At 43.2% G+C, this 23,146-nt stretch overlaps 4 protein-coding genes across 4 annotated transcripts; 2 read left to right on the top strand and 2 right to left on the bottom strand.

Annotated features, from left to right (window-relative positions):
- Positions 1-1,885: 1,885 nt before the first annotated feature.
- On the bottom strand, positions 1,886-8,784 carry LOC126557343 (uncharacterized). The gene is made up of 2 exons (XM_050213072.1): positions 8,044-8,784; positions 1,886-3,174 (listed from the first exon to the last, which is right to left on the bottom strand). Exons 1-2 carry the CDS (start codon positions 8,741-8,743, stop codon positions 1,895-1,897), a joined length of 1,980 nt encoding a protein of 659 aa, XP_050069029.1. The 5' UTR covers positions 8,744-8,784; the 3' UTR covers positions 1,886-1,894.
- A 4,452-nt stretch (positions 8,785-13,236) lies between these two features.
- On the top strand, positions 13,237-17,273 carry LOC126566982 (cytochrome P450 4c21-like). Its single transcript, XM_050223309.1, has 5 exons — positions 13,237-13,579; positions 15,447-15,702; positions 16,195-16,321; positions 16,380-16,616; positions 16,695-17,273. The coding sequence occupies exons 1-5, from the start codon at positions 13,237-13,239 to the stop codon at positions 17,271-17,273; spliced, it is 1,542 nt and encodes a 513-aa protein (XP_050079266.1).
- A 1,474-nt stretch (positions 17,274-18,747) lies between these two features.
- On the top strand, positions 18,748-20,227 carry LOC126557993 (uncharacterized). The gene is made up of 3 exons (XM_050213922.1): positions 18,748-18,795; positions 18,861-19,961; positions 20,024-20,227. The coding sequence occupies exons 1-3, from the start codon at positions 18,748-18,750 to the stop codon at positions 20,225-20,227; spliced, it is 1,353 nt and encodes a 450-aa protein (XP_050069879.1).
- Positions 20,228-20,296: 69 nt separating this feature from the next.
- Positions 20,297-22,042, bottom strand: LOC126566968 (cytochrome P450 4V2-like). The gene is made up of 5 exons (XM_050223307.1): positions 21,697-22,042; positions 21,370-21,625; positions 21,179-21,305; positions 20,943-21,092; positions 20,297-20,881 (listed from the first exon to the last, which is right to left on the bottom strand). The coding sequence occupies exons 1-5, from the start codon at positions 22,040-22,042 to the stop codon at positions 20,297-20,299; spliced, it is 1,464 nt and encodes a 487-aa protein (XP_050079264.1).
- Positions 22,043-23,146: the final 1,104 nt, after the last annotated feature.

Here is a 23,146-nt window from a genome sequence, read left to right as displayed (position 1 = left end):
ATTCAAATATGAAAAACTTGAATCGAAGATAGCTTCTTCATGATGGTATTATTCTCCGTGCATAAAGGAAGCTGCGAAAAACAAAGAATGTGGCGCTAAAAATTGCGGATATTGTGTGTTTTGTGTTTGCCATATACACCCAAATTGGCCTGGTGGAGAAATTTTATGCCATTCTTCTTCTGCCAGACTGTTTTCCCGACGGTCTGCATCTATCTTTCGCCAAATCGCTTCATCGATAGACTTGAAAACACTTGTTATGTTTTAACCATTCGTTTTGAGTGTTGAAGGACGGGTTGCTTTCTTCTTTACCTTTTTATCTGTCTTTCTTATTTCTCTTTCTTTGACCGCGAGTATTCTGTTAACAGAAAGTCCCCAACCAGCTTTTCCTTCTTGCGATCACTTCTTCACGATTGATTGATGATCAAAATTTCAACTCCCGCCATTTTCGTGCCCATCGAAGTTGCGCAGTTCTTCCTTTTTTTTCTTCTTCTGTATTGTTTTCCCTTTTTCGACACAAGAAATAAAAAAGTTCCTCCACTCACACTCTCCATATCACAGTGCGTCGTTTTAGCTGACTTTTTTTTTTCCATTTCGCCTCGAGGCACTTTTCTTCCGTTTTCGCTTTCGAACGCATTTTGGGCTAATATGGTAGAAGCCACCCACTTCGATCACTTTCCTTTTGACCGCGGGCGTTCCCCTGTTATGAGTGTTGCGCTTTTTTTTTTAAATATCTCTATCCCTCTCTCTCTCTTTCTCTCTCTCTCCCGCTAACCTTGCGAAAGCTCTTATCGGACGTGTTGTCGGAAAACACTTGATCATTATAATGAGCTTGCACATCCATTTCATGTCGTCGAACCTGATCGAACGACGCCCTCGCGTACTTACCGCGGAATATCGTCAAATGTTTCTTACAAAGCAGCGAGTGATAATAATCTTTGAACCTCAAAATAAGCTCGACGAAAAGAAAAAAAAAACACCGACAAAATGGAATCTCGCAAAACCTTAAACTCCCAGGGTGATTTGGAAAGGTTAACAAACAAGAAACCAAGAAGAAAGCATAGTCTTATGTACACTCCATACGAGAAGCATCCTCAACTAGCAAAACACGAAAAAATTTCACTTTCATACGCTTCGTCCGGGGCCTTTTTTCGCCTGCTGTACCGTAGGGCTTGGTTATAATTAAATTATCTAATTACCTAATAAGGCACATTCATTTCTTCTTGTAATTGCATTTTATCTGCCGCTGTCCGTTCTTTGCAATCTTTTCCCGGGGTTTCCCGTGCAACAACCGCAATGTCGGTGACGGGTAACCCTTCTCTTCGGCATACGTGTGTGTGTGTGTGTGCGCGTTTGATGTGTGTTTCGTACAGCTAAGTTTAAGACGCGTTAACATAAAATCTGTAAAAGACAACCTCGCTCGCTCGAAACGATACCTTATGTTGGTAGCGTGTAAAAGGCTACCTTGGGTTAGTGTCATTACAACTGTCACCAATGGATAAAAAGTGTTTTGGTAATAGAGAACCGGCTCGAATTGTAACCCCTGACTGCTTCATTGCGTTTGCGCTCGATTATCATCTGCTTACACTATCATCTAATGCCATTTAATGTGATGCTACGTTCCTCGCCTGCCGGTAAACTTCTATTTTACAATATCAATTGCTTTTAAAACCACATACTACGAGCATTTTGTTTCGGTGTGTGTATTTATGTAAATGTTTGTATGTACGCTATTGAATATTGGTTTCCCTCCGATGATCGAGTCCCTGCGATCAAAACCCAGCAATGAACCCCCCCCCGCGGAGAAAGCGGAAAGTCTTACTTGTTTTTCCTTTCCCGCTCGCTGCTTACGGTGACTTCAATGAAACGCTTACGAGAAACCCGGCTTTACCTATGCTCATCTTCTCGGTTTCCCAAACGTACCGGACGATCCGGCCACTTCCGACCGGCGCCTTAACGTGGAATCGTCGCTCAGCTCGAGCCCAGCCACCATCTGTGCGATCTCACGCTCCTTCTTCATGTCCGGTGGATTGAACTGTAGACTAGCGAGCGAGCCATGGCTGCGGCTACGGTGCTCCTGCCGGATGGAGTAGCTGAAGGCACGCTCGTTCAGGTGTCCCTTGCGCCGGTAGATACCCGTACCACCCGGTGACTCTGCACCCGAATTACCGGACATATCGTCCAGCCCGGCTGCAGCCGATTGTGCCAACTTTCGATTGCTCATCGACAGTGGACGACTGTCGGCAAGCGAACCGGGGCCACCGCCCAAACTTCCGTTCGGCTGTGGCGGGTAGGCGAACATGGGCGGTACGACCGGGACACCGATCGGGATGCTGCCGTTGCTACCGTTCAGCGTTTTGCCTTTGTCCTTCTTCTTTTTGCTCGTGCGTGGATGTTGCAGCGTTGCGTACTGGGGTGCCATCATCATTGCTGGTAGGGTCATGCCGGCGGCGTGAGGATGCATACCGGGATGCGGGAGACCCATCGCTGGGTGCATCTGGGCGTGGGGATGGAGCATGGGATGGGGAGGTAGACCTGCGGCCATGGCCGCCGCTGCTGCCGCCGCCGCCGCACTGCCGTTCATGCTGCGGTGACCGATGGTGTGAAACTGGCGGCCCGGCACCGGTGGTGGACCGGAACCGGGATGTCCCGCCATCGGGTGATGGAGATGGTGATGGGGATGGTGATGGTACATCATCATGCCGTGATGTGCGGCTGCTGCGGCGGCCATTGCTGCGGCAGAGTTGGCTGAGGCTGGACCGGCAGCCGGCCGACCTAGTGGATTCATGTGCATGGGACGTGGTCTTATAAGCGTACCGGATAAACTTTGACTGCCTACCTGCTGCTGCTGTTGTTGCTGGGTGCCTTTGGCCGCTTTCTTGTCCTTTTTGGACTTTTTCGGTTCCTCTTTCGGGGGAGGTGGAACCGGTACCGGGGCACTGATCTGACGGACCCGGGCAGGGCGGCCGAGTGTGGAGCCGCCCCCGACACCGCCACCACCAGTGCTGCCACCGAGACCACCGGGGCCGGAGTAGATATCGTAGTGACCATCGTTACCAAAGCCGATGCCATCGATCTGATCAGTGGAACCGTTCCACACTTTGTGATTTTCGTCGCCATTGTACAGTGAGCTTTCACCGTCGTCCACCACCTCTAGGTCCGCACTGCTGGCATAAACTGTTTGGGAAAAAAATAGAAACAAAACAAAAATAGAAGGATAAGTTGTAGTAGAGGACGTATTTTGAACACTAGCTTTAACGATTGGTATAATTATGCGACTACAACCCCAGAAATAGTCCAGTGGCAAGTTGTTCTTTCTTAAGCGAGAAAGAAAGTAGGTTTCTAACATGTTAGAGGGAAGAAGTCACGGTGGTTCCACGTTCACTGAACGTGTAAAAACTAGGAAACAGGACGCAGAATCTCTTGAAGAATTGGCAGAGCTACTTTTTGATAGATTCAAAAAGAATACAATTCATAAATACTAGGTCAAAGATTTAGACTTATTAGCTTAGTTAGATCATAATGCTAAATAGTCAGTCCTTCGCACAGAGGAGGCGATTTGCATTAATTCAGAAAAAAGCTTCGAAGCTCCTTTGAAATATGCAGTCTTAGCGCGAACCCCATAGAAATCTTTTATCACACCCATGTGTAGAAACTAAAATGTGGCTTGTCAAACCTTCCACTAGCATGAAGAAATTTAGCCAAAAGTTGAAACTACAACTGCTCAGTAAGACGGTGCAAATATAAAAAGGGAAATTCCAACCGGAACCACGTTGCCGTTTAATCGAAATGTGTCTTATACGGCTAATTTAACTGGTTGTGTGAGCTTACGAGAAAAGCAAGTAGAGTAACAAAAAATCTCTTGCCAACGGTGTTAAGTATATGTGCACGTAACTCGCCCAAGCAGCAATGGAATGCAAAAAATCGTTGAGATTGAAAAGAAAAGAAAGCTTACGATCGAAATTTTAGAGATGTTGAGGTGCCAACTCATGCCCTGCAGCAATGGCGGCAATATCAGACGAAACTTTCTTCCATTTTGCCGCGATAGGCGGGCAGTGTCGTGCGACGTGTCATTATTATGAAAGAAAGATCAAACACATGGGACCATTATCAACATGAATAACAAAAACTGGGTTGTACAAATAATATTTTCCTGTATGAAGTACACTAAATACGAAGAGTTGCTGTTGAATAAAAAATGTAAAATGAATCCTTTCCCACGTTCCAAAATAACCGGCACTGCTAACTCGACACATCACATTGCATATCGATCGCAATAATCGATTGGCCATCCATGCACTGTGCATCCCCCGTCCCATTTAGCCACACTTGCTCCAGCATTCCATTTTCCGGACTTCCATTGTTACTCGGATACACTCTGACTTCCAACAATCAGCAATCATTACGGCAATCGGGAACACTGACGATCTGTCCTACCTTTCGGGCCCAAAGCACTCGAATACAATTGAGTGATGATGTTCAGCTCGTCTAGTCTTTTTTTCCCCCGCATGGGCCACATGGGATTCTTCGCAACCTGCTACTGTTGCTGTGGCTGTCATCAAACCTTTTTCCCATGCACTTTATTCCGAAGTGCATGAACTTGAATTTACTAGCTTGAGCGTGGGGAACTAAGCATCGGCGAGTGCTGATGTGGTGCAGCAATACAATCAAGGCGCTTCGTGCACAAATACACGCATACAAAGGTGAACAATGATGCCCTGTACCCTACAAAATCTAGATCACAAAACTAAAGACTCATCGTGTTTTCACCACTAGCACTTTACCTCAGCTTCTTTACCTCAGCTTCCATTTGCTGCTGCCTGCTGTATGTTATGAACTACATCAGCAAAAGTTCTTCGTTAGGTGCTTCGGTAAGCCGTTTTAACTTCCTGCAACTTGCTACATTTTTTAGCGTAGTAGTGCGGTTTGCTCCTACTGCTCTAGCGTGACCTAAGCGCTCCAACTAGCCTCGATTCTTGTGTTGCTGCGGGCCAGCACTACTGTCGTCAAAACGGTGCCGTCTCGTTCAGTGTCTTTCGCTCCATCAACTTCATCGCAAGAAGGTCAACATGTTTCCCACCTGGCCTGGTAGTAATATCGTTAGGTACCTCCCAGTTCCAAGCTAAAAAAAAAAAACGATATCAACTGGGAATGCGAGCAGGGTTTTCTTCATTGGAGGTTTTCCTCCGTTCTCCTATTGTGTGTAGTTTTGTTACGAAATTGGTCACGTCATATGAACGTTTTTAGTTAAAATTTTCAATTTTCTTCGGATATTCCGATAAGCTGCTTTGTTCCGTTTTCTGTACCATACACAATAGGCTGTAGAAGGGACAATGTCACATGAGGGTAAACATTTTAAAAGCTGTTTAGGTCCTTCATCTAGAATTCATTAGCAAATAAAAAAATAAACGATTCATTACATGATTGCTAATTGAAACTATTGCTCAACAAAATACATTCATGCATTGTGCGTGATCAGCACGTACCACTGCACAAAAAAACCCCCCGATTGATTCGTCAAAAGCATTTTGATTTCATGCCAATTGCAATTCACGAGACATAACTTTTTGCGATTAATATGTAAAGCACATGCGGTCCTGCAATGTCCAAACACACGCCCACCAGCTTACCGCTTGTGTAATACACTTGCATCATATTCGGCTAAATTGGGTGTTAATGAAAGAAGCAGAGAAATCCGTAAGCCGTTCCAAAACATTACCGACACAAAGTGCTTCCAAAGTGCATTGAAACGCAGCAAATCATTCAGCTTTGAGATTGAGTGGTATCAAGCGAACGAAACGCCACCATTTTTGCAGCTGCAGCTGATGATTTTACGCGATTTTACTGCTGAAATAATTTCCGGGCCAGGTTGACGTTTGTTATTTGCTTTAAGATAAGGCATTAAATGGAGAGTTAATGTGATTGGGACCAGCTTTATGTCACCCTTTATTATACGTCCATCGCACGTCCGAACGTAAATAAGCAACCATCAATGCACTTGTTGTACTTAGAGGGTGAGTCTTGCTGGTCCACAGTCGACCGGTGACAACCGTTTAAAACACACTGTAGACACGTGGTTTGGCAGTGCAACAGTTTCGCAATGCAAAAGCCAATACAATGAGTGCTGATGGAACATATTTATGGGTTTTCATATTTACGTGTCTCGTGCACGTGCAGCAGCTCGTTTCCATGTGTCTTTCCATATCCAAAACCACCACCGATTTTTTTTTTTTGGTTTCGCTTCCTGTGCAATTTTGCAATTCGCTGCTCTTTGTCTCTCACTCCCTCTCTCTGTGTCTCCCCATGTTCGGCCATACGGAAAGCTTATGAATGTCAGATTTTTGTTTTATTGCACCCATGTTTCGAACAGTGAACGGTCTATTCCTTTGAAATTCGTTCATTAGTTTAGCATCTGGAAGCGTATCAAGCGCCTTTTGCTGCGCTGCAGTCAAGAAACATAAGGCAGGCTCTTCGGTGGCTTGTTCACTCGGTGCAACGATGGGTGAAGGACCCGCGCTTGGGCGCACTGTGAAGAAGGTGGCTGCGGAAATTATGAAATTTGCAGACAGAGCCCAAACAAAGCCCTCGGCCCGGTGAACTGGTATGGGTTGTTGGTTTCACGGTCGTGTATTTGATTGGCCGATTGGAATGAAACGTCTGTGAATGCGTACGTTCGATGTAAAGTGTTGGCGTTGTTTTACGGTGTTGTTTGCGAAACTCAAATTAGTCACCACTGCCCTCTGTTGAGACGGAGTTGCAGTCGTGTAGCAAAAACGTGTTTGGCTAGTGATGGGCTGCTACAAATGTAGTAAGGGTCAAGGCTAATTTTGATGTTCAGTTTTAATGGTTTCGTTCGTTTACCTAAGCTACAGCAATGACTCTGATTCACATCGATCGGCTAAATGCAAAAGAACCTTAATCGCAAAATATCAACCTTTTGCGTATTAACCTTTCCAGCGTTAGATGATCCACACTTTCAAGCAATTCGTTAAAAATCGTTACAAAACATGCAAAATGAAAAAAAAAAAGAATTGTTACATCTTGCTACACAAAGCTTCCCCAGAGTAATTCGTTGGCTGCCTATAACGAAAGTCTAACTCCAATGTGCCCATTGACATCTTCAATTCGCATCAATTTGTGGCACCAGTAGAATTTGTTGATCACGACCCACAACGGTTGAATGCCAATGGGGGATGTTCAACACTGAAGATGCCAACATTCGAGTGGCTTTGTTTCTCATGGCATTTTTGGTGATCATCACATGCCATCTCATCACAAAACAGGCGTAGGGAAACAGCGACAAACCAATGTCGGACAATGGTTTCAAACCGGTTTCGAACGAACATCCACTGACCGGCTACTTTCCAGAGTCTGTGCGTGTGCGTGCTGCGTCCAGCAGTGTCCACATCGCACGTTGACGCACTTGTTCGTTCCACGAGAACAAGTTACCAGCGCCATACAAGAAAAAAAAACGAAGGACCAAAGGAGGTATCTTGACCAACATGCAATCTCCTAAGATTGGGTAGGATCGTTTCGTGTGTTTGTGTGTTTTTTTTTTCGCACTTCAAACCCCACTTCCAATGACGATGGAAGGTCATGTCGCGGACACACAAAAAATGACACAAACCACAATTTACTGAGGTATCATTTGCAACCATTAGGAGGATGTTTTTTTTTTTCTTCGTTGGGCTCGCGTTCGTGTGGCGATGCATTTTAACTCGCTCGATTATTTGTGGCGTTGGCTGCATGCATGTTTTGCTGACAAAATGAACGCGTTGGAATTCGATTACCCTGCCCCAGTGTGTACGGGTAGATGGGTGTAGGCCCCTTTTTCGGGGCAGAATTATCGACCCACACAACTTTCATAGTTAGCCTAATTTTGTTTGCACCGCAGTTGCCTAAGAGAGTTTGGCATGCCCCTACACACAGTGCGATCACCTTCGCCGTATGCGCGACGATATTGAGACACTCGACCCGTACCCGCGTTCCTGCTCCCTACTCCCACACGCAACCCCATACATCAGTGGAGCGATTGTTGATACTTACGATTTTTCACCGTGTACGCATCGCCGATGCCATTAATTGCCTGCCTGCTGACACCGACACTGTTGAGCGTGGTCGTGCTACCGGCACGTGACCGCCAACCCTCGCCAGTACCGTTCGATTTGCCACCGATCGTACCATACACACTGTTCGAGCTGCCACTTCCGGAACCACCCTCAAGCTGCCGGGCGTACGAATTATCAGCGTACGCGTGGAAGCAACAGCGGACCAGCGCATTGGCGGCCGCTTCCCGCTTGCAGATAAAGGTGTGACACTCCAGCACCTTGATGCCGGTCGTACGCCGCAAGATGGCCGCAAAGATGGGCGGATGCTGAGCACGTGGCGTACGGGCGAACGGTGAGTCTAGTGGAAGAAATTTCGGCTCCGGATTGTTATTGCCACGCTCCGGTATCAACACCTGCCGTACGGCGGCGCAGTAGTGTAGTGATTCGATCGGAAAGAAGCGCGTCACCTGCTTCCGGTTTTCGTCCACGTTCTCGAGCAGTATGCCATTGGACCAGACGCTTAGCCACGAATCGATACCTTTCGCACCGATAGCACCCTCCGAAGGGTAAAGGCTTCGCAACGGTTCCTGTATACCCTGGAGACCGTCCTTGCTCTGCCGGGGCACGGCACTGCCCAGGTACAGGACCCGGCAGCGACAAATCGGTGTCGATTCTCCCATGGTGTGTGTATCCTTCATAAGATGCGCCTGACTTGTCCTTACCGGACACGTACGAGTGTGTGTGTGGGTAAGCTGGACTTTTCGTGAAACAGAAAGAAGTTTTTCTGTGTTTGTGGTGCTTTGAGATACCCTGAAATTCAGCACTTGTTGATCACCTGTACCTGTGCACTACACTACAGTAGTTCCACCAATCACTTAAACACGTCAGATCAACTGCACTGATCAGTTGCTAAGCAAACATTTTTTCCTTCCGATATCCGACCACTTGGCGGCAGAAATGTTTGCTCTAGAAAATGAAACGAAATTTGATTAAAAATAACGCACAATTGTATACCTCGGCACTCATTTTTGCACCACCACCTTAAGAACTACACCTCAAACAGAACTTCGAACACCTTTGTGATCGTGCACCATTTCACAGTTAGCTTACGACCGCAAGTCTTCAAGCTAGCGTTGAAATCTCTAGACCTTTTCCTTCATCTTGCACTGCCACAACCACACTCAAGAAAACTCAATCTTTTCTCACACTCACTTAACCTCTCACAAACACACAAACACAGGGAAACCAACACACTCAAGCGGATTTATCACCAACACTGCATTCCAGTCACTTATAGTGCTGCCTGAAGTAATATCTGGTCGCTTGCTTTCCTCGCTTCTAGCAGCATTGAAATCTTTTGATTTCGAGACAGTTCCATCGAGCAACAATGAATGCTACCTAAAGGTAAAGTCACTTTCAAAAATGGCATACCACGTCAGCAGGGTTGCAGATATGCATGAAGACAGGAAACATGTTTAGCCTTCCATTTGCTAAACGTCTTCCAGTTGAATGAATTAAAATTTCACTGTCAGTATACTTAATGATAAAAGCTAACTTTTTTTTATTTATTTAAATCCGGTACAACACTCACTTCTAACGAGCACTGACCGCACCTCAAGCAATCAACTGTTTTGCTCTCTTTCTCTCAAGCTGCCTTAGCTTACACACCCTTTGAAACTTGTCTTCCACTTGCTCCAAGGGTTTTTTTTCCAGCAAGAACCCCTTGGTGTCTTGATGTACACTCTCGCACCACACGCAGCACGCGCGGACCGTGTGTTGCCACGGCGAAGGCTTATAGTAAAATGACGTGGCTGTGATCTTTTTCCCCGCTTGGATGTGTTGCTGGATCGCGATCGCTGTTTGTTGCTTTGGCTGTGTAAAGTGGGTGGATCCAACAATGACTTCGAATGGATGGAAATAGATATGAAAAAATTGATTGTATGTTAATCACTGAGCTCTCTGAAACTTTTAAGAGTTCGTCATAATTCGCTGTTGAAATAACATGAACAACCTCACTAACACTATCAGTAATCATTTTAAGTAAAGCATGCAAAACAGTTTTTACTGTGAATTTTGTAAAATCTAAAATTTTATTTTATACAAGTTTCCATGACAGTATATGACTAACTGACTTTGAATGTATTTTTGATTGCGCTTTTTAAGACAAAATTTTTGGTGGAATTTTTATTTATATCCTACATGGACGAAGCTACCACCCATAGTTTTGATGTTTAAAAGAAAGAGAAAACCCTACAAATAGAACAAGATGGAGTACGTTTCCTCAGCAAAATGAAGTTTACGAAGCATGACAGCATGTTCGAATGTGGTTCGAAGGCTTGAAATAATTTCGAAATTTAAAAAATAAGTTTTGAATTAGATTTTCCTACACATCAGAGTTTGCTGTTTTCTATTGGTATAATTGTTTTGGGGGTTTTTCCCCCAATAAAACATTTTATATTTTCTACTTTCTTGTAGAAGATTTGAAAAAATCAGACCTTGTGGTCGGCAGTAATAATAATCATGAAAAAAGAACAAATTCGGTGTAAAAATTTGGTAAAAACTTAAATGCAATTCCTTTCAATTGTTGTAATAATATCATCAGTTACTTGGTTCGCCATAACTGGATATTTATACGGAATAAATGCCAAAAATTCAGATGAATGAAAAGAAAATGCGTCTCTTTAGCTTTCTACAGTATATTGCATCGAAATTGGATAATTTTTTAAAAAATTACAGGTATTCAAAGTATCTGACTACCGGGATGCTAACCGTTTGCCGCTAGTCAGAATCTTTAAACGCCCAAAATTTGTTTGGCTGTAGTTTAGGTGTGTTCTTTAAATCGTAAATAATTAAAAAACTACAAACCAAAAAAGAAATGACAATGTAACGGTGGGCCGTAACACTCAAATATGAATAAAACAATAAAATTTTAAAAATTGTTAATATTCACGACGCTTCGAGACGCAAGCGACTGCACTCCTTGACCAGATAATCCTTGCAGGGGCGTGTGTGTCGTGCACCCATAATATTGGTCTTCTCATACGACAGAGCAAAGCGGCCGAAACTCACTAACTAAACTGACCGATGGATGAACGCAGTAGATGACAGCTCAAAGACAGCACTCGTCACGGCATGTATAAAATGTCTAAAACACCTATAACACTGGTGGCACACGGCATGACATCAAACAATTTTTTATGCCTAGGGAACATTATATTTAAGCTATGATTTAAAGATCATGTGTATTAAGATCAGATTTTTCCATAGATATTAATGGAAAACACCTTTAACAAGGAAATAATTAATCCTGATAGGATCTGATCATATGTGCTATAGGTGTTGGAAATAGTACGAACAGATTATTGGATCAAAACAAAAATGATTAAGGTACCACGACAACTTACTCTGGGTAATCACGAATAATCGATTGCATCTCTTGAAAATTATGCTCACATATGCGGTGCAATGGATTATTTATGTTCCCGTGTCTATGAATAGATTAATATGTTTTAAAACATAATACTCACTATCGACGGTCCAATGGTAGTAGTGAAAATGGAGATCCGATGGTAGAACTTAACTTAAAAACTGTGCTTATATTTAACAATTAACGAAAATACATTCGGATGGAAGATTCCTCCCCTTTGAATACATCTGGATGAGTCCTTTCTCCCATGATTTGAATACCCTTTTACTGGGTAGGCACGGTTGTTTTGTTGTTAATATGCCTATCTATGGTTAGTGAGGCGTGGATGTTGATTTTGGATCGTTCCTTCTTCTTGTTGTCAATTTTGAAGGATGGCTTAGCTGAGGTTTTTTTTTTGCGGGCAAACGACTTGAATACACTTGTTGTTGTGCTTGCGAGCTTTAAACCTCCATAAATTTTGCATACCTGGTGGTATGCCATTGTTAACGCTGATGCTGGTAACATACATTGATTGGGAAACCACTGAGACTCAGGAGAGTCTCCGAAGCATCCAGCGCCATACATTCCCCAAGCAACAAGGACACCGAAAAAAGCAACAACCTTTTTTGGGTCAACTACCATTGCTGAGAAGCGAACGGCGTACTTCCAAGTTATAGGACGACATTAAAATTGAAATTACATGTAATAATAAACTATGTAACAAGAAAAACTAACCATAAAACATGAAGAACAAGTAACAGAAACACATCATACATCACAAGCATCAATAGTGCGTACTATCTACGGGATGAGGATAGGAGAGGGATCAGAGGGTGAATCCGATTTTCTTTAAATCTGGTTAAAGCACAGATTAGTTTCCTATTTTTAAAGAATCCTATTTGAAAATGTAAAGAAATGTTTTGATACTATGACGCATGAAATCCTTAGTGCGAATAAAACTTTTATTCATATTCATTCAGAGAATTTTACCAAAAAATCGTCACATAAAGAACACTAAACACATAACAACTTATCGCTCCATAATCGATCAGAAAAAAGTCAGGTTTTGCAGTGACTTACGATGGTTGCCATCGACTTTACTCCTCCCTTCAATAACTGTTCCTGCATCCGATCACCTCGATTTAACACGGGCCATTGTTAATATGCGATCACGATAAATTAACAGCAAGTAGCTAGATCAATTATTTTACATAATGAGTCAAGCGACACACGTCAAACCACGCAGAAAGCATTGGTTTTATACAAAAAATAGGTCGGTGGTGTTGCCGGAGGAAAAGCTGTAACACCGAATGCTTCAAACGATTCTCCATCGCTTTTCCTCGAGTGGGGAAACTCGGTGGCTCAGGTTCGTAGCGCGTACGGCTCGTCTTTATCGCAGAGCACGCACCAGCCGTTTAGTTTTCCAACCTGCCCCACTCTAGCTGCAATGATGCACCGATTGCAGCGAGCGCTGTAAGGACCGCTAGCACCGCATGCCGGCACTGTTGCAGGTCAGTGCAGTTTTTTTTTTCCTCTATGTGTTTGTATGCTCCAACAACATTGCAGGGCCATATCAGTGGGTGCAAGGGTTGGGAAAAGCTTGCCTCCGTATTGGCGAGCCAAGTCGAGTTACGTCGATTTATTCTGGGGGCTCGCCCTGAATCGCCCACTGTACGGTGCGTGGCACAGTTGGAACGATTTTTCGCGCGATCGCTCATCAGTTTTCCTTTCAATCCCGTCGAGTGAAGTAGTCAGCTCTTCCAGTTGGTGTGAAGGTTTAGCAAGATGATAACGCTTCTGCTGCTAGGTTTCGGCATCCTTTCGCTCTACGTGTACTGCAAGATAAAGTTTAAGTTCGCGGAAAAAATCCCTTGCGTTGAGCCGTTGCATCCGATCTTTGGCAATGGGCTCGAGTTTGCGCAGAAAAACTCGTACGAAATCTTTAAAAGCCTAACACGTGCGTACAAGGATAACAAACGTATCTTCAAGCTATGCTTCGGACCAATCCCGGTCATCTGTCCGACGCATCCGGATCTGATACAGAAAATTATGACTGAACAGGCCAGCATGGACAAACCGTTCGTGTATGATTTCATGCGCGTGGAACATGGATTGCTTACGGCACAGTGTAAGTTTTGAAAGATTTGTTTCACTTGCAGCGCGCAGTAAAGGTGATGGAAAGTTCTCGTGTTGTTTCGTGTTAACAATGTTTGTTGTGAAAACTCAACGCGTAATTAGATAGTTAAAGTTTGTTTGGTACCGATGGTGTTTGTTATGGATATGACGAATTTCAAAATGGTTTTTTTTTGGTTGTAGAGTTGATAAAATTCTAGCACTTTACTGATGGTTCAGTTCATGTTTTGCATGCCAAGAAGATTATGCATTCGATAAAAAAGGAGAAATCATGGACGAAAAATTATTGAACAACTCCTTACTCAAACTTTGAGCTACGTAAAATGTAGCTAAAGGTCTGGTATTGTGTTTCATAAACTTGTAAAACAATTAAAGTTTGAAGCCAAAGCAAAAGAACGAAACGTCCTTTTTCGTTTTTCTTGTTGTTTTTCTTCTTTTTTGCTGAATGACCTTCTTGGTCACGCCGGCCAGCTGAAGGCATACTAGACTCATACTAGAGGTATACTAGAGTCCTCACTACGGGGGAGCGATCCGGATGGGATTTGAACCCCAGTCCTGTCGTATGAAGAATGCGCCGCTGTAGCCTCTACCACAAGGGTTGGTCCATGTGGTAGAGGCTACATGGTAGAGGCTACAGCGTTTTATTACACTGTGTTATTAATTTTTTCGAGGTAGTTTTTGGTTATTTAAAATTCTCGTACCAGCAATACCAAGCAAACTTCGCAATAATGTGAAGAACTTCTTGGTTTAACGACCTCTAAGGTCATGTCTGCCATCGAAATAGCTTTCTAGACTGCCGATACCACGTAGTTGGTTAGTCAGACCTCACTACGGGAGGACGGTCCGGATGGGATTTGAGCCCCGGTCCTGCCGTTTGAAGACCGGCTGTTGTCCCTCGGTGGTGCAATACTAATAGAAATACTAAATTACTTTACCATTAATGAAAAAATTTATTTACATTTAATTATGGCGGTACAGAGCCGTATTGTTAACACCACTTGTATTGAATAAATGAATTTAGCATATTTTGAATTTGAAATAAATAATTTGGTTTAGCTTAAATAAAAAAACAAACATTATTGTTTTGCAATATTTATGATATAAATTTTCAATAATATTCTATGGTATAAGAAGGCAAGAATATAAAATCGCTTCCATTCAGATAAATTACTACATTAATTGTGTGACTTTCACCGTCTGCTGCACACAAAACTGTAATGTGTGTATTAATCCAGTTCTTTACACAATCTACCATATTACCCATCTCTGACCGATAGAAAAATCCAGTTTCTTACATGAGCTGTCACCGTTATCGGGAAGCATTTACGCACTCGCTATTGCGCAGGTTGAGAATGGTTTTGAACCATTTACCAAAGGGCCACCAATATGCTTCGGCAATAAAACTAGTTTCCACGTGTTACCCCACATTGTATGGTTTAATTTCCTTCGAATGATTGCGGCATAAGCAATCAGCAAGAACAAATTCAAATCAACCGTAGTCACAAAGTGTAAAGCCATCATTTGAGGTAAGAAGTGGTGAGGTAAAAAAATATGCATGTACTTTTTATTTGGCTTTTCATTTCATAGTTTGATTTGATTAGTGAAAGGAAATGATGGTTAGTGCTAAAGCTTTATAGCCACGCTACCAGCAATCACCAGTGGTAATAATTCAAGATATTTTATTGAGCTACTTTCGGACTGAACTGTTTCGCAGTCAAATTGAGGCGATAAGCAAAGTAATTGCTAGTGATCGAATCAAACCGTTGTCCTATTATTAACTTAACCTTAATTTTAGGCATTTTTCCAATTATATTATACCTGATATTGCAATGTTTATTCATTCTACCAATAAATCCCATCAGATGACGAATGGCGTGTGCATCGAAAAGCGCTGAATCCAACGTTTAACACACGCATCCTCAACAGTTTCATCCCGATCTTTACCGACTGTGTTGGGAAAATGATCACCAACATGGAACGTCACGCAGGCGATGAAAAACCAATCAACATACTTGAGTTTACCTCGCCCTGCACGCTGGAAATGATTTGTCGTACCTCGCTCGGCGGGAAGGTACTGGAAAGGGAAGGCAAACAGGAGTTTATCGAAGGGCTGGAAATGTAAGTGTAACTGAATTTATTGCATGCCATTCATATTGAATAAATAAACAATCCGTGACGTTCAACTGAACACCAGAAGCCAAAGTGAGCGGTCAAATGTTAAGTGAAAGGAATTGATTGGAATCTGCTCAGCTATTGTTTCTAGCAAAAAGATAACGATCAAACGTTGGCTTTGAAGTTGAAATGATTTACGGCTGTCAGAACAGTTAATGTTCTGGCTTGATGTTTGTTATAGCTGGAGAATGGGTAATACGTCATTTAATTTATTGCAGATTGAGTAATTTAGCAATGGAAAATTGAATAATTGTATCGCTTAGTTTGTAGAGAAAATAATTGACATGACAATATTTCTGATAACCGAATATATGAAAAGCATTGAAAAAATGCATGGAAATGTCTGCCGTGCAAGTTGAGCTTGTCAATCGAGGGCCGTTTTCCCCATTCTTTATTGCAGATTTTATAAATTCAATTGATTTCTCTTTTTTCGTGCAGTATCCTTCACAATGTAGGCCTTCGAATGTTTAACGCAAATCTCTACCCCGAGTTTGTGTACAAGTACACCCGTTTCTATCGTGCAGAAATGGAAGCGCGTAAGATTTGTTACGCTTTCACGGACAAGGTAAAATTCTACGAAGCATGTTTGATACAGAACGATACTTAACCTTTGATATCTGCAGGTAATTCGTGAAAAGCGTGCCAAGTTCGAGGAACGACTCCGTCATACCACTGATGGTAATAATAATAGCACGATGGCCGATAAAAATGGCAACGTCGTCTTTGCTGAAGAAGAAGACGATATGCTCAACTACAAGAAGCCTCAAATCTTTGTCGACCAGCTGCTGACCATACCGAACGACGGTAAACCGTTTACGCACGAAGAGATCACCGACCATATCTATACGATGATAGCTGCTGTAAGAACGGATTCGAAACCGAGCGTAGGCATATGAGGCACGCAATGAAAATTTCTCTTGCTCTCATTATACACCCAGGGAAACGAGACATCCGCTACGCAGGCTGCCCACGCCTGTCTGCTGTTGGCCATGCACCCAGAGATACAGGAACGAGCAGCGGCAGAAGTGCGCGAGCTGCTGGCGGATGACGTTGAGTACACGCACGAGCTACTCAAATCGATGGAGTACCTGGAACGTGTCATCAAGGAATCACAACGGCTATGCCCGGTAGCGGCCGTCTACGGTCGCAAAACGATCGGCACGATCCAGCTGGACGAGTATGTGATTCCGAAAGGATTCATCCTGCTGCTGAACGTGTTTGCCCTGCACCGACAGAAGGAGTATTGGGGCCCGAACGCGGACCGCTTTGATCCGGACCAATTTTTACCGGAGCGTGCGAAGGCACGCCACCCGTACGCCTATCTACCGTTCAGCGGAGGTCCACGGGGATGCATCGGGAGTCGGTATGCTATGATGAGTTTGAAAATTATGCTATCACAAATATTGAAACACTTTCGACTTACCACGGACATACCGTACGAAAAGATGGACTTTAAGTTCAAGGTCTCGATGCATCTTTCGTTCGAGCATCTTGTAAAGTTGGAGCCACGTGCGTAGAAAGGAGTTCGTTACTTTTGGTGGCATCGAAGTCTTTTCATTTTTATCGGTAATTTCGATTACGAACCGCTCGTGAGCATCGATAGTATGTATGCTCATGCTGGTGTATGCTGTTTTCTCTGCCCCTTGTGCTATTTGTTTGCTTCTTTTAATTCGATGCAGCTATAAACTAGCAAACTAGTAAAACAACACTGTCTGTTTGTACCGGAGTCCATTGATTTGCACTGCCGGTATATGAGCATTGAGTGTAGACAGGCGAAATTATACACCTAAATGCGCATCGTGAATGTGTTCTTTTTTGTAGCTTTGTACGAACTGTCTGGAACACGCAATAATTGCTGCTTTGATTCACGCAACAGACGATTGGATTAGATAATTCTACGAAAGGTACTGCTGGTGTGTCTGCGATGTTTACTGGTACGAGAACGGAAAACATACTTATCAAATCGGAAGTGATGTTGAGCAGCATTGAACGTTCTCAGTCTTCCACTTCCTACACTACCCCGTGTACGCTAGCTTAGTCGAAAGCTGAACTTGATTTATGTGATATTTTCAAACTCGTTTCGTTTTTTTTTTTCGATCGAAATGTTTAGTGGGTGATTACGTTGCTGCGATACTGTAAAATGTGGTTGTTTTTGATTTATACGATGAATAAAAGTTATGAAACAATGTTTAGTACTGAATGAGAGATTGCTTTTACTTTCGTGGTGCAGTTCAACGATATGGTTTAACAATGCGCTAAAGCGCTGCCTTATTGGATTTAGCTAATTGTTGGTAAACTTGCGTAGCTATCGAATTAGACACGCTCATTTACAAGTCAAATAGGTTGAACTCCTAACCAGCGAACGATTGGAACGTATTTTAGCAGGTTTTAAGGGGTGTTCGGACACCCTCGTGGTGCTGTCGTAATGGAGAAGCACCATTCACAACACTTGTTATTAACAAGCTTTTAAAGTTTGCCCAAGCGTGTCTGATAGTAAAAGGGACAAGTGTTTGTCGGTACGAGCGGGTATTTGCTGAAGAACTCACCCGCCTGCACATTCCCAAACGACGTTTAACAAAGGTTGGCTGTAAAAGTAACAACTTCGAATAGAGCACGAAAGAATCAGCGACTAGATGTTCAATATTTTATCGACCAGCTGATGCGTTATGCTTGCAAAAACAAGTCTGTTCACATGGATTCACACGAGGGAACTAAACACCAATCAACTGTCGTGTCACACAGTAATCGCAAGTTTCAAATCGAAGTTTTTCTCAAAAAAAAAAATCAACAATATCACCATTACATTTCATTTCATTTCATCCGAAAGTGCATGTAATTTTACAAACACCAGACAACTAGCAGCCATAATTGCATGATGTCACTGGCACATTAGCTTCCGGAAGTCACATTCGTGTTCGATGCATGTTGATCAAAACGATCATGCTGGTGAAGCATTCTCTCACTTTACAGTTTACCAGCGTCCCAAGAGCCATGGATCATCGTAAAATATTATCGACAATATTACTCCTCTGGGGAAGTGTACGTATCAGCAGTACTCGTTACGGTACGGTTTGTTGCTTCACTCACTTATTTGCTTATTTTAGATGCAAGGTTATGCAAAAATTTCCCCCAAAATTATGTCGCTTCAGCAGGTTCTGTACACGGAACTGCAATCGCTGGAAAAGAGTGCTTTGATAACTCACCCCGACCACACAGCTCCCTACGAAAGTGCTTCAAGCCGATTGCGTACCGTTTTCCGCGAGTTTGAACAGCAAAACCAGGAAAGTATCACTGCCGTTTTGAAAGTGTTGGCATTAATTGATCATACGCTAGAGAACACGATACAAGACTGTGAAAAAGTGTTTCATCTTCCATCGCTCGATAGTGAGAATGTTCTGTTTCGCGAGGTAACGCTACCACTGTTACACCACGTTGAAACGCTTTGCCAGCTAATAGCCGATCAAGATTTCGGTGCGATAGAATCGACGATGGAGATAGTGGAACAGGAAGCAAGCCGTTACCGCCAACGATTGGACGAAACGAAACGTAATATGCAGACTGTGCTGAGCGAGTTGGACGGCGACCTGGAAACATCTTCATTGTCGAGGAAAGTTGACAGTTTGTATGAAGAGATAGAGTTAATGAATACCACGGTTTGTGAAGCGACTATCTCCGCTGCTAAAATTATGTTCGAGAGACAACAAAAAATAGCAAATAGTCTCGCACAGTTTGAAGGCTCAAACTCTGATGATCGTATGGATGGAACGTTGTCAAACTTTACGACATTTTTGCAATACGAAGCAGAAGAGCTGGCTGAGGACCTAAGGGAGCAGCTTGAAAGTTGGTTCAATGAAACGGAAGCCATGATCAACGTAGTTGCGGAGGAAGTTCAATACATACCACGTAATCTAATGGAGTCCCCGATCGATAGCTTTCTACGCAAGGAGAGTTCATTGAAATGTTTAGCCGAGTACAGCAACCAAAAGGTGGTAGAAAATATAATGCAAGGTTTAGAAAGCATATTGCAGTGCTTCAGTATTACAACCAATGCCGAGCGTCTATTTGCAATAGCGAACAATCTACTCAAGGAAATTGGCGATGATGTTCAACACATTTTGGAAGATATTGTACACTGCCATCAAAGTACTGAACTGGATGGGTACGATGCAGATGATTACGGAGCAATCGCAAGCTGTTTCGAAATGGTAGGTGTAGACCATCTCTTCGACTGGAAAGATTTTTGTACAGAGATACATTTTCATTTCAGTCAAACTCGATCTTAGAAGCAATGGAAGACTACATTGACTCTAAAATGGACGTAATCTTCTATCAGGTCGCACTAGCGCTGCACCTGAATGAGCTTAAAATGGAGACGTGTGTGTACTATAGATCACGCGAGATGATGCTGGCAGTGTCGTTAGTCAACCATCAATATAAGAAGTGTCATTTGAAAGGGGAAATAGAATTGTGACGAATATTTTATTAATAATTAAAACATAGTACTTTGTTGTAACATTCGATTAAACGTATTGTTCAAATTCTAATTCACTCTTCGTTCGAACTGTATTAAATATCCTTCCTCTTGTTTGAGCGCAATATCGAATCGAAACTTCATTTGCTCCATTTTCATGCTAGTGTGAAGCTTAAACGAGCGTACGATCATCGTCAATATTACCTTCATCGCCATCATGGCGTACCTTGAACCGAGACAGTTACGGCTACCAGTATTGAACGGCATGAACACCGCAGACGGTCTTCCTTCGCTACGGTTCGGTAAGAAACGTTCCGGATCAAACTGATCAGCATCTGCACCCCAAAAGTCCTTTCGCCGATGCAATGCGAACAGACTGACGACTACCGTAGTGCCACGCGGGATGAACTGCCCGTCGACGTGTAAATCTTCTTGAGCCTCACGTGCAACTGTAGCACCGGGTGGAGCTAACCGTAAGCTTTCCTTTAGTACGCACTCCATAAAGGTTAATTTTTTAAGGTTTTCCTCCGTGATAGGATCATCACGGTGGTAAAAAACGTCACACAGTTCCTGATGCAGCTTGTTTTGGACGGTGGGATGCATTGCGAGAAATAGACAGGTATGACCAATCGAGTGTGCTGTCGTATCGTTGCCCTTTGTAGGAAAACGTCTTATTTAGATTTGTTTCTATCGAAAATAAAAGGTAATTACTTACTGCTCCAACGATTGAGTAAATGTTGTGGACAATTTCTGTATCTGTCAGGGGACCATCGTCTATTGTGGTTAGCAGGCGATCCAGCATTGCTGGAGAATCGCTGGCTTCATAGGATGCATTTTCCAACGCTTGTCTCCTTAATGCAAGAACCTGACAAAGTATTTCGGGTTAATGATTGAGATATTATAAAAAAAGAACCTTTCTCTGTCAGCTTGCGCTTAATTTAGCGTACTTACCTTATCTACTACACGATAGCACTCGGTTCTGGATTTTGTTTCTTCTCTATAGTTACTTGTAAACTTGTAAATCCAGTCGTAGTGATACAAGGCATTTATTGCACGAGCCGATATCATCTGAAACAAACTGTGGTGAGATCAAAATTAGCGATGCAAAGCATAAATGCATATTAAAACGCTCTCACACTCACCTGTCCAGGTTCGTTAGAATATTCTTTGCCTCATGCTGCTCCACCGCATTCACACCCAGCGTGGTAGAAAATATCATGTTCAACATACAGTCACTCAACAATGGAGCTAACGAAATTGTAGACCTTTTGTCTAGCATTAACTCCAGCTTTGCCATTAGACTACTCGCACAGGCTACGAATGATGGTAAAGCGTTGCTAACCTTGCTGGTACTGAATGCCGGACTCAGTACTTTCCGATATCGTTTCCAGCGTTGATCTGTAATGCGCAAATGAAACATATGTTAGTCGTAGTACCGCAAACACAGTTTTAGTCAAAATTTGGCTTACAATTACGAGTCAGAATACCATGCTCTAATTGCACAAAACTATAAAAGAACGGTTTTTCGAGACACTTGGGATGGTTAAGCACGGACTCCGCAAGGATCGGATGAGATGTACACAGTATGAGCTGAGGCCCAAGCCACACTTTGAACCATCGCTCATACTGTGTAAACGGTTGAACCACGTTCAGGAACAATTTAACCGGTGATTTTTCCATAAATGAAAAACCATTGCCTATCAGTGGATAGCAAGGCTTTGCAGTAGGAATGTCCCGCGCATATCGAACACGTGCCACAAATGTGTAGTAATAAATGATACACGATGCGATAGACAACAAAATTATTGCAAACATTCTAGCTAAGACGGCGGTTTGGATGCAACTGAGTGCATCAGTAGTTTAGCGCATGCACGCTTGATGATTTTAGTGTGTGAAGGATAACAAGACGTGATGCTGTGCGTGATGCATCTCTCCATGTATTAGTATTATTGGAATGCGTGCGCAAATCGGTTGATGCGTTACACATTGCATGCAACGACACGCGTCTATTGGGGGTGAATAGTAAGTCTCTGTATGCAAGTTTGTCTAAAATCACACGATACGCTGTTTGCAGGGTTCCCAAGCATGGAGCGATGATTGATGCAGAAAAGTGGAAATTTATTTTTTCGGGGGGGTCATCAATTTATTTATGATTGATGCAGAAAAGTGGAAATTTATATTTTCCCTGGGATTCTTCAATTTATTTCATATTGTTTTAAAATTAGCAACTTTGCTTTATATTTCGTAATGACGGCCAGGGCGTATTCCTTGAAACCTAATCTTATATCTTACAATTCATTAAACTTATATCCTATTTTGGAGGTAGACATTTCCTTCTCATTCAATTCAAGTGCACCTTATACCGGGTGAGCTCGGTTGTGGATGTTGTTGCTACCAGGTATGGATCTAAAGTTGTCCTCTCTTTGTCCGTTAAGGGATTATCGTTGCCAGCGTTCGGCTGGTGGCCCCACCATCGGTAGAACGTCCGTGTCCGAAAGCCACTTCAACTTTGTGAGGCTCAGATGCAAAGGCCGCTGGCACGGGGGCATCTCCAGCTTGTTCCGCTCGGTCTCGTACGAGGTGTCGGTGGTGTTGGCCAATCTCACGGGACATGGATTTTCCCGTGAGTATCTGCACGTGTGCGGCTTCACTACATCCCATGCTTGGTCGAGTCAGTGGCACATGTCATGTTTGAGTGTCCAGTGCTCGACGATGTCCGGCGAGAATTGTTGGGCTGAGGGACGAGCGATCCAGTCCACTCAGACAATTTATCAATGAAATTGCTTGAAAGTCTAGAGTGGTGAGATCGCATACAACGCGCGGCAAAGTCGCTCACCACGGTGCTTCAGTAGCTGTCGGGACGAGGAAGCGATAGTAAGCGGGAGGACGAATGCTGCCTTAACAGAGAACTCAAGGTTG

This window comes from Anopheles maculipalpis, chromosome 2RL, assembly GCF_943734695.1.
Source record: "Anopheles maculipalpis chromosome 2RL, idAnoMacuDA_375_x, whole genome shotgun sequence".
Taxonomy (NCBI): Eukaryota; Metazoa; Arthropoda; class Insecta; order Diptera; family Culicidae; genus Anopheles; species Anopheles maculipalpis.
Note: the sequence above shows the minus strand (reverse complement) of the source record. Positions and strands in the feature narration are given on the sequence as shown.

Bases quoted from the DNA above. Each gene is read 5' to 3' on its own strand.
- LOC126557343 (XM_050213072.1), bottom strand. From the start codon at position 8,743: ATGAAGGATACACACACCATGGGAGAATCGACACCGATTTGTCGCTGC. The intron at 3,175-8,043 runs GTAAGTATCAAC...TTTCCCAAACAG, and splicing joins TGCGTACACGGTGAAAAATC to TTTATGCCAGCAGTGCGGAC.
- LOC126566982 (XM_050223309.1), top strand. From the start codon at position 13,237: ATGATAACGCTTCTGCTGCTAGGTTTCGGCATCCTTTCGCTCTACGTG. The intron at 15,703-16,194 runs GTAAGTGTAACT...TTTTTCGTGCAG, and splicing joins TTTATCGAAGGGCTGGAAAT to TATCCTTCACAATGTAGGCC. The intron at 16,617-16,694 runs GTAAGAACGGAT...TTATACACCCAG, and splicing joins TCTATACGATGATAGCTGCT to GGAAACGAGACATCCGCTAC.
- LOC126557993 (XM_050213922.1), top strand. From the start codon at position 18,748: ATGGATCATCGTAAAATATTATCGACAATATTACTCCTCTGGGGAAGT. The intron at 18,796-18,860 runs GTACGTATCAGC...TGCTTATTTTAG, and splicing joins TATTACTCCTCTGGGGAAGT to ATGCAAGGTTATGCAAAAAT. The intron at 19,962-20,023 runs GTAGGTGTAGAC...TTTTCATTTCAG, and splicing joins TCGCAAGCTGTTTCGAAATG to TCAAACTCGATCTTAGAAGC.
- LOC126566968 (XM_050223307.1), bottom strand. From the start codon at position 22,042: ATGTTTGCAATAATTTTGTTGTCTATCGCATCGTGTATCATTTATTAC. The intron at 21,626-21,696 runs GTAAGCCAAATT...TGCGCATTACAG, and splicing joins TGGTATTCTGACTCGTAATT to ATCAACGCTGGAAACGATAT. The intron at 21,306-21,369 runs GTGAGTGTGAGA...ATCTCACCACAG, and splicing joins ATTCTAACGAACCTGGACAG to TTTGTTTCAGATGATATCGG.